This window comes from Berghia stephanieae, chromosome 5, assembly GCF_034508935.2.
Source record: "Berghia stephanieae isolate SIO BIC M18660-M18661 chromosome 5, UCSD_Bste_1.3, whole genome shotgun sequence".
NCBI lineage: Eukaryota > Metazoa > Mollusca > Gastropoda > Nudibranchia > Aeolidiidae > Berghia > Berghia stephanieae.
In genome coordinates, this window is record NC_088364.1 from 48,248,117 (window position 1) to 48,258,116 (window position 10,000).

Sequence of the window (10,000 nt, forward strand, 5' to 3'; positions counted from 1 at the left end):
ATTCCGGATCCAGCATTCAAATTATTATGTTCAATATCAGACTATAATGACAAGACGGACAACGCCGCTCTTTCTGTTTGTAAAATATTACAGAAATTGTCACACCTAGAGTGTTTGGCGCAAAACGCGTTCCCTTGTGAAGAATATATGTATTAAAATTGTCCCAACTATCCGGAACCTCTGTGGTGTAATGGTAGCACGTCTAACCGGTAATCAGAATGTCTGAGGTTCGATCCCCAGTCGATTAGACTGAATTTTTTGGATGTTTTTTTTTTTCTTGTTTTTTTCTTTCCTGCTTTGTGTGGCACGTTTCATACACACTTGTTCAGATCTGTATCAGAGAACTATCCGCCTCATACAGATTACTGGGTCTTAGTCACTGGTGTTTACCTCTTTATTCTCTTTAAATACGCTCGGAGGGCTTCGCAATTTTTGTTATTGTAAAGGTTTCTCAGTGGTGACGGTTGATATAAAACTAAAACTAAATTAAATCACTCGATTAATTTCTCTTAAACGTTGATTTAGTTTGAAACAGCCGTAATTAAGAATGGGCTAGAATCGACAGGTTTTTATGGTTATTTCCCGCCATTGCATGCACAAAACTATTTTTTCTTATACAAAAGGTTAATATAATGCACTTTATATAGGACAGAATAAAAGATAGATCTTCATGAAAAATCACCAGACCTACACTTACATTATGACTGAATCTCACTAGTTACCGTGGTGCGATTTTTGTATCCAAGTGTATAAAGGCGCCAATGAAACAATATGACAACTCTTGCTTCGGACATCTACACTGAGTAAAGCAACGAAACCGATATCTGCCCTTTATCCATATCGCATAATCAACCTTAAACTTTGATGAAAACAAAATCGCTCCGATTCGTGGGTGGATTATGAATTTAAAAAGGTACTATTAAGTACAATGTTGAGTGTGTATCTGTATTGACGATTATTTAGGAAATATTTTCTGAAGATCGATTATTTTTAATGGAAACGAGGAAAAAATTTGTAACAAAGAGCCTCGTTCATTTGTTCTTCAAGACAGAAAAAAGTTACTTCCTGCGGGACACAGTAATCATCTGATCCGCCCAAGAATGTCGGGCTCTATTGGCTTTCCAGTGATATATATCTATTAAACCCACCTACAGTTTTAACAATGAGTGACATACCCAACAAATTTTATTCAGAGATAAAACGTGACTTTTTTACTTTCGCTTTGTGTAAGTAATGACTCTATCTAATTAAAGAGAAACAATACTCGCAAAAGGTCAGTTGTCCTGTATTCTCGTTCTACTTTAATTGGATATTGCGCTACATAAAAGCTCAAGCTCAAGTTTTAGTTTTATTATATCTACCATATGTAATTCAATTGTTATTTTTCTCAATAATTCTTTTTCTCGTGACTCTATTTTAACTAGTTACTCGTGCAGATAGATAACCAATGTCGTGTATTACTGAAGGCTGGAATAGAGCATAGTCGATATTTGAAGTCACGTTTTCTCGTGAGATATTGGGTGTGGTCTCTGACCTAAGGGTGAAAAATAAAAACAACTTTTAACCCGGCGCTGAATTATGATCAAACATTATTTTCCACTTAACTCGGGTGTGAATGGATACCTGCCTATAACCAATGTTGAATGGAAACGTTTTTCGCAAGATGCTGTAGAAGGCGGATTCTACAGAACATAACGAATAGCAAAAAAAATATAAAAAAATAAAACTGTTATTTCTCACGTCATATCTAATTTTTTTCCCCCAATGTGATACTGTTTTCTTGTTTGTATTGTTACAAAGAATCTACGTAAACAAGAAAATGTGTCTTGCAATTTAAAAAAATACTTGTACAGACAATTTATGTTTGTTCGAAATCATTTATTCCTGGTTACATCATTTACTATTTCTATGTCATGGTATTGAAATACCAAAAGAAAAAGTATATGAAAGGCTATTTTGTGTTCCAAATCAGGCTCCTTTCTGTAGAAAATGACTTAAATTGTGTTGTTTTTAAAGAAAGAAACAATTTTCATCGTTAAAAGAGGAAAAAATTGGTTTTAGATAAATCTATTTTTAGAATCGCGTTCCCCGATGGGAATCTCCACCTAAATACAAAATAAATCGTTGCTAGTCCAAAATATTTTCATACTTCTTTGACAATAAAATTTAACACACAAACAGGGTAAAACAAACTGTTGTGTTTTGTTTTGTTTTGTTTTTTTAATTTAAAACATTTAACACGCTTTTATCACGTGACCGTCGCGTGGCCCGATTACAATTTAATGATTTCAAACACGGAAAAAACAGTAGGATTTTGGAATAACCGGGCCTCAAATTAATAAGGTAGATAGCTGTACTATTTCATGTAAAAACGTCTTTTCTTTTCGATCCGTTTTGTTTTTAAAACGTATTTGATATAAACTGACGCGTGCCAGGATGATTTCGAACAGGATGATTTCGAAACCATGAAATGAGTCGCCAACCCAAAAGTAGCCGATTGCTCCGTTTTAAGGATGTTTTAATCAGCACAAAGTTGTTAAGTGTGGTTTGAAATGACAAAACAATGATGAAATAAAAAGAAATTTTGAATATCAAATCCATCGCAATAAGTTATTCGTTAGTTTCATGGATATTAGGGACTTTCTTTCAAGAAACAATTCGAAGTCCACAGATCAGGACTCGCATCGTGATTACACTGGGCAAGCAGCGAGTGGCAGCAGCTTCCAATTGTTTCACACTACTGTGTTATGACGATCTATTAACGTATCTTTCAAAGGGAAGTTTCACAAATCCAGACATATCTATTTTTTACACATTAAAAATGTAAACACTTTACGGTTCGGCATTCAAGTGGGATTGAGGACGTATGTTGGTATGTTGGCCAGGGATGGGGAATAGAAGATTACATACAAGGAAACCATCGACTCTAGAACAAAACAGATCAATTGCCACGAATCAGTCATCAGCATTTTATGATAAGAAAAACCCGTGGGATATCGGAAAAATTCAAATCCCAAATTATTATATAGTTCAATAGAGGCATCATTACGAGAGAAGTGACGACAAGACTGTTGAAGCCTATTGCGCAGCAATTCTTTACAAAGATATTGTTTTTACCGAAAAGAGCTCTATAATCGCCATGTTGTTCTCGACTGCTGTACTGCTATAGATCGCTCATTTTCTGATCATCAGAGGATTAAGAGGCGTGACTCTCGTCTTTTTTCACTACATCAAAACGAAGTGACAGGGCGGATTGACCCTGGAACCTGTGAGCACCATTAGAGATTGAACCAGGGACCATTTAAGATGGACATCCGTGGAGATTATATCAAGGATAATGGGAGGCCATTATTAGAGGGGAGGAAACCGAGAGACCCGGAGATGTGAACAGTAGTGGGGAATGAACTTGAGAATATGGAATGTAGACACAAGTGGGAAATGTTTTGTTTTTCTTTTAATATATAGCGCAATGTCCACTAAACGTGCTCAACGCGCTTTACAAGGGGTCCCTAGCCACAGCAACACTTAACATGTAGAACGAGTCATGACTCCTGTTTTGCGATATTATTATTCTTTTTCGGACAGAGACCCCTCTGTTAACGGCCAGGTATTCATTTTACACCTGATTACGGTGAAAGAATGTGAGTAAAGAGCTATTTTCAAGGACTCGACTATGCGCCTAGCGTGGCTGAAACCCAAGAACTTCCGATCCGAAAGCGAGTGTCATACCATAAGACCACCGATGAAAAATGAACTATGTGATCGCTGTAAGATGTAGAAACAAGTGGAAAGTCAACCGGGGGCTATAGAAGTAAATAATATATTTAATCTGGCGGCAATTTTCATGGCAACAGTATACAGAGAACAAACATCATGAATCAACACTAGTTTCAACTGTACCAAGTAAATATGTATTTGGCCTAACTCCTTGATATTAATTTTCTAAGAGGGCAGTTTGGACTAGCAGTTTGGTCTTTGTTTCACACCCAGAAGGTACCGAGTCTCGCGGTGTGGCCTTGAGCAAGTCAACTTGTCCTAGCTCAGTTTGCGGCGCTGCATTGCGGCTGACGCCTGAATTATTCCAGTCTTCTTTGGAGAGACCCTAAATAAAAATTTTCCTTGGCGTGAAGAAGTTCTTTTTTATATTCATTTTATTTTTCTTCAAAAGAGAAAAAGATCTTCTGTGCACTCCATGCATGCCCAATTTTGATCTATGACACTCCCAAATCAATATTAAATTTCTTCTAGGCACTTGACAATGACATTAGAATATAATCAACAATGTAAAGTCGGTTAACACTGTATTGGCAGAGAATTTTCCATCATCACATTTGCATAACGGCTGAGTAAGTGTTATAATAATATTACTATGATCAGGACAAATAAAAACGAGAATGATCCTTTTCACCCGGCCTTTTATTCGATCAAACAAAGCGACGAGATAAGACCAACACGAGGGTCAGTCCATTGCAGCGATTGAAGGATTATTATGAAGCAATAGATCTCAGTTATCTACTAAAGTGAAGTCTTCTACTTGCCCGAGAAACGATCAATAAATTATGCGCTGTCTGGACTCAATCGGCCATTCTTTGCTGGACACTTTCGATGCTTCTTCTATAGATCTCTAGACCGTTGCTATTGGTGGCCCTCTCTTTATTAAAGCTTATTCTCCATATCAGTGCCTCAATACAACAAAAGATCGTGATTCCCAAAGGTTTATTTATCAGCGCCCTCCCCACTTTACTATTAATACGATCGTCAATGAAAATTAAGGTCACATATTATAGTTATAAGATACTTCGAATATTAGTTTGCTGAAGGGATTTTCTCACATTATGGATCCACAATTTGGATCCGATGTCTGTCATAAGATTAATTAAAATTAAATGTGTTAGATATCCCAGAAATCTAACGCTTGTGTCGTGATATTGCGCAAGTTTTAACTTCATTTCTAAAATAAATTCGGTATTCATCGCTCTTGTTTAACTTCTGTCCTATAACTTAGCTTTTCGGAAGTTCTACTCGAAGTCTCATGATCATGGCGACGAGTGGGGACTTATTTATTCTTGTTGCCTACTTATTATTATTTTTCTTTTCGACACCAGTAAGTTGATTTTGTTTGAATATAATTATAATCAATCAGAATATATTATCTCTCTTATTTGGCATTGAATAATATTGAGACTTAAAATATTTTTGTTTAAATCACTTAGAAATCCTTGCACGCTATATCAGGTCAAGAAACGTATTGGATATATTTGATTAATTGATTGTTTTACACATAGATTACATTATTAAGTAAAATGCATTTACCTGAAATGAATTAGTTATTAAGTGTAAGGGATTATTGATTTCTGATTATCTACCTGATTGTTTATTTATTTTTTTCATTTATTTATTTATTCGTATTTCATTCATTCTTTACGTTGTTGTTTAGGTTTGTAAATGGGTTCAAATTATAGCTTCGGGGGGTCCCGATAGCTCAGTTGGTAGAGCACTCGCTTCACATGCAATGGGACCGAGATTGATCCCGGATGAAGTTGATATTTTTTTCTGACCTTCCTGTCCACCCTGCAATGATTGGGTAGTTGGGTCTCTAAGATCTGGCGAAAAATACTTTTCGATAGGCTAGCGTCCTATCCAAAGGGAAGCAACCAACTGTTATTGTCCATTTCACGCAATAGAAACCATAATAAACTCCGGCTGCATGGGCCTTATGGCTCTGAAGAACTACTTAGGCCCGTAAAATGGATAAGTTATAGACATAATAGGTACATAACAAAAGTGTGATGTAAAAAAAAATGGTTCCGATCACATTAGAAGTGCAAAATGATTCTTACGGAGGACTGGATACATACCGAGTGTAATTAATCTTCTGGTTTCAGAGTGATGGCATCTTATTTTCTAGTCTAAATATATGCTGGTTGTTTATAAGCATCATCCATCCTCACTCTTTTACGTCCCGTAATTTTTTTTTAAATCTGCCGATACACCCTTGCTACTAGAATAGCCATACCACCTTCTGATTCAATGTGTAATCAATTCATTGTTAGTCCTCCGAAGGACTGGTTACATAATACCTCCAAAGAGTTTTGAACCTGGAGAGTAGAAAGTGTGACGTCACGACTTTTCTGCCCTTTTTTATATAACTTTATATTTGTTTCAACCTACCTCAAACCAGGTGTGGTCATCCGGGAATGTCATCGTCAGATTGAAGCGTTACGAAAATACGGATGGTACGGTCACCTTCCCAAATGGCGGCACTGGATGTTGTGATAGCACCACACTGTTCCCGCCGTCCTGTAATCCAAATGAATGTGACCCCTACATCGACATTTGCATCTCAGAAATAAGGTAGGTTTAGTGATCGTGTTACCCTTTGTTAGAGGGTGGTTGTGGCTGGCTGAAGCATGGTATCGTAAAAATACTGAAGAAAATGTGAGAATTGAAAGGTAACGTTTTTATGTTTTTTTTTAACGAAGGGTAGCATCCGAAACGCCCATTAAATGTTTTCAACGTTTTTTGGTATAATATTTTACTGACAAAGGATTTGCACCCGAAATGTCCATTATCTGTACTGTTTCCCTCCGAAGACTTTCCATTGTCACCTTGAAGGATGTTTCAACGTTACTTTGTTTATCATTTTCCTTTCGAAGGCCTTGCACCCCAAATGTCCATTGTTTGAAATGTTTCCATCCAAAACCTTTCCATTGTCACCTTGAAGGATGTTTCAACGGTACTTTGTTTATCATTTTCCTTTCGAAGACCTTGCAACCCAAATGTCCATTGTTTGAAATGTTTCCATCCAAAACCTTTCCATTTTCACCTCTTCTGCAGTATTTTTTATCCTGTTAGTTATTAATTGATTTCTGTTTCTTTCATTGTCGTTGGAGTTACGATATTTCTACCACTCTATGATAAAGCACCTATATTTTTTTTCTTTTATTTTTTTTTTTTTAATTGCCTTCCTACCTGGAACCGTTAGACGTCGTCGCCTTGGCATTCCATGAAGGAATATAGAATATCCCTCAAAGAAACGTCTGATGTCAACATGAATCGCCCTTGTTGCCAAAAGTGAGCAAAGTAAGGGTTAATGATATTGCCCAAGGAAAGGAAACGCAAGTGCCTCAAGTGGGGCTCGAACCCGGAACTTTTCGAGTCACAGTGCAATGCCTAACCAGCCGACCACTTCGTCTCCTTGCTTTATATATATTAACGAGGTGTTCAGAACCTACAAATCGTTATTATCTGAACATGTATCATAACACAATTTGTCACTGTATGGTGCATAGGGCATGACCACGTCATGGATTTGCGCGATATTATAAATACTAAAATATGAAATTATCATCAATGTTGTTCTCTTTTCAGGGATAAGTGCGATTTTCTTCATCAAAGGTTAAGGCCTTATCAAAATATTAGCCAAATCGCCTTCTATCAGACAGAGTTCAGTTTCAACTTTACCTTTTGGAATGTAAGTTGGAGAGCTCAAAATAATTAAATTATGCAAATAGAAGTTTTAAATCCACCCATATATCTTCTTCTTTTTCTTGTTCTTCTTCTTCTCCTTCTTCTTCTTCTTTTTATTATTATTATTATTATTATTATTATTATTATTATTATTATTATTATTATTATTATTATTATTATTATTATTATTATTATCATCATCATTATTCTCCTTCCTCCTCCTCCTCCTCCTCCTTCTCCTCTTCCTCCTTCTCTTCCTCCTCCTCCTCCTCCTCCTCTTCTTCTTCTTCTTCCTTTTCTCCTTCTTCAATATCCACTAAATGTGCTCAAAGCGCTTTACAAGGGTCCCTGACCAACAGCAACACGTAACATGTAGAACAAGACAAGACGCCTGTTAGGAGTTATTGCAATTTTTTCGACAGAGTCAACGCTGTTAACGGCCAGGTACTCATTTTACACAAGAGTACGGTGAGATAATGTGAGCAGAGGCTCGAACCCAGGACCTTCCGATCCGAAAGCGAGTGTCATACCACAAGACCACATAGCCGCACACAGTACCAGTACAATATTTCGTTTTACCTGTTCTTTATTTCTGTTCATTTATGTATTCAATTACTTATTTACTTCCTTACTTTGTCCTTGTTGAGCTCTGGGACCCAAAAGGCATCTCTACCGAGGACTTCCACTTAGGTCTGTCGGCTGTATGGATATTCCAGGTTAAGCCAGCCTTTTTCAGCTTTTTATCCACGGAGCGTATTCAGATTTCTTAGGTCTGCCACTTCGTTTTTTTACCACCACCCATCCAACAGATGTTGTCAATAGTCAAAAGAAGGAAATTGACATGGTTCAGACATAATGTTCGTCATGATAATCTGTGCAAGACTGTCATGCAGGGCGCAGTAGAGGGACAGAGGAGAAGAGAAAGACAGAAAAAAACTATGGCAAGACAACATCAAAGAGTGGACAGGCCTGGATATATTCTCAATATCCTACTGGAAAAGGCCAGGAACCGTGACGAATGGCGTAAGGTTGTAAAATCTGCATCCCTCATGTCCCCCCGACGACTGATCCGGCAGATAGCAGTTTTTGGCAAACAAGGTGCCTCCATACTGGCAACATTTCAAGAATACACGGACTTAACCAACAAGGAGGATTATTCAAACTTGAGATAAAGTTATGAACCAATAGTCCAATTATACACCGCGCAATGAATCATGAATCCAATATATATATATATATATATATATATATATATATATATATATATATATATATATATATATATATTGATGGAATGGGCTCATATTTATAATCAAAATTGCAATAATCATCTTAAACGGTTATTATGCTAAACATTGAATTTAAAGTAAAAAATTATTACTCTTTGGATTATCTAATTTTTATTATTGAGCTAAAATATTTTACTAAAAGTGCGAAAACCTAATATTTTATACTCTGATCATTTTTAAAAAAATTTTCAAGTCACTTTCCGACATCGGGTTCTGCACAATAAGGATTCGTCTCGACTCAAACTTGAATAAGTATTTGACTCTTCCATAGGTGATGACGAAAGGGGCAGCGCCGCTCAGTGGTACCGTCTTTGCATCGTAAGGTACCGAGTTCGATCACCCGCCGCTGCCCTTTGTGGCAAGTCACCTCGCCCTAGCTGATTTGCGGCGCTGTACTGCGGCTGACGCCTAGGTTATTCCAGTCTTGCTTTGAAATAGAGCATAGAGACAAATTTCCCCTATGGGTGAATAAAGGGAATGTTATTTTTAAATTATCTTTAATGATTTTAAGATACAAAATTTACCAGTTGTTTAAAAATTGTAAAAACTTAGTCCTTAGGCAGGGCATACTGGAGTAAGAAATGAACCTTGTAAAGGGCATTGAGCATGGCAAAACCTCAACGTCCGTTTAACATAACATGATCTGTGCTTTTTTTCTATTTCATTCCTTTTTGTCTCCCAGGGCAACATTTTCATTAGAATTGACGTAGAGGATGCCGACAAAATGGGCAACGAACACATGGGAAGCTTACGAGCAACCCACTCTGTTCTCACTCCTGCAGCGAATGGAGGTTATGAATGGAAGTCCCTTACCATTTCAACCAATGGTATAAAGTGAGTTACCATTATATATATTATAAAAACTAAAACCATGAAATAATAGTGTTCATCTTTTTTATAAAAATAGCTATTTGTCAAATATTTCAAGTATAATTATGATCAACTTCTACAATATATTGTTTCGAGCAATCGCTCTCATCTCGATGAGAGCGAATGCTCGAAACAATATTGTAGAAGTTGATCATAATTATACTTGAAATATTATATATATATATATATATTTGAAAAGGACAATTTTAGTTTATTTTTTCCCCTCCAGATTGGAAACGGAGATAAATGTCCAATGTCACCCAGGATTTCGAGACCGACGCTGTGTTTGTAACGACATCGATATTGATGGTGTAGAACATACTATGTGTGATAGGGAAGGGAACAGGCTGTGTTTACCAGGTAGGAATAGT

At 36.7% G+C, this 10,000-nt stretch overlaps 1 protein-coding gene across 1 annotated transcript in view; it reads left to right on the forward strand.

The window, feature by feature from the left end:
- The first annotated feature begins 4,833 nt into the window (after window positions 1-4,833).
- The window catches only part of LOC144974147 (uncharacterized), a 12,385-nt gene continuing 7,218 nt past the window's right edge, over window positions 4,834-10,000 (forward strand). The window contains exons 1-5 of the mRNA XM_078917055.1: window positions 4,834-5,104; window positions 6,182-6,354; window positions 7,372-7,474; window positions 9,442-9,593; window positions 9,859-9,989. Coding sequence (XP_078773181.1) covers window positions 5,033-5,104; window positions 6,182-6,354; window positions 7,372-7,474; window positions 9,442-9,593; window positions 9,859-9,989 — 631 coding nt within the window. The 5' untranslated portion in view covers window positions 4,834-5,032. The remainder of the gene's footprint in view (window positions 5,105-6,181; window positions 6,355-7,371; window positions 7,475-9,441; window positions 9,594-9,858; window positions 9,990-10,000) is intronic.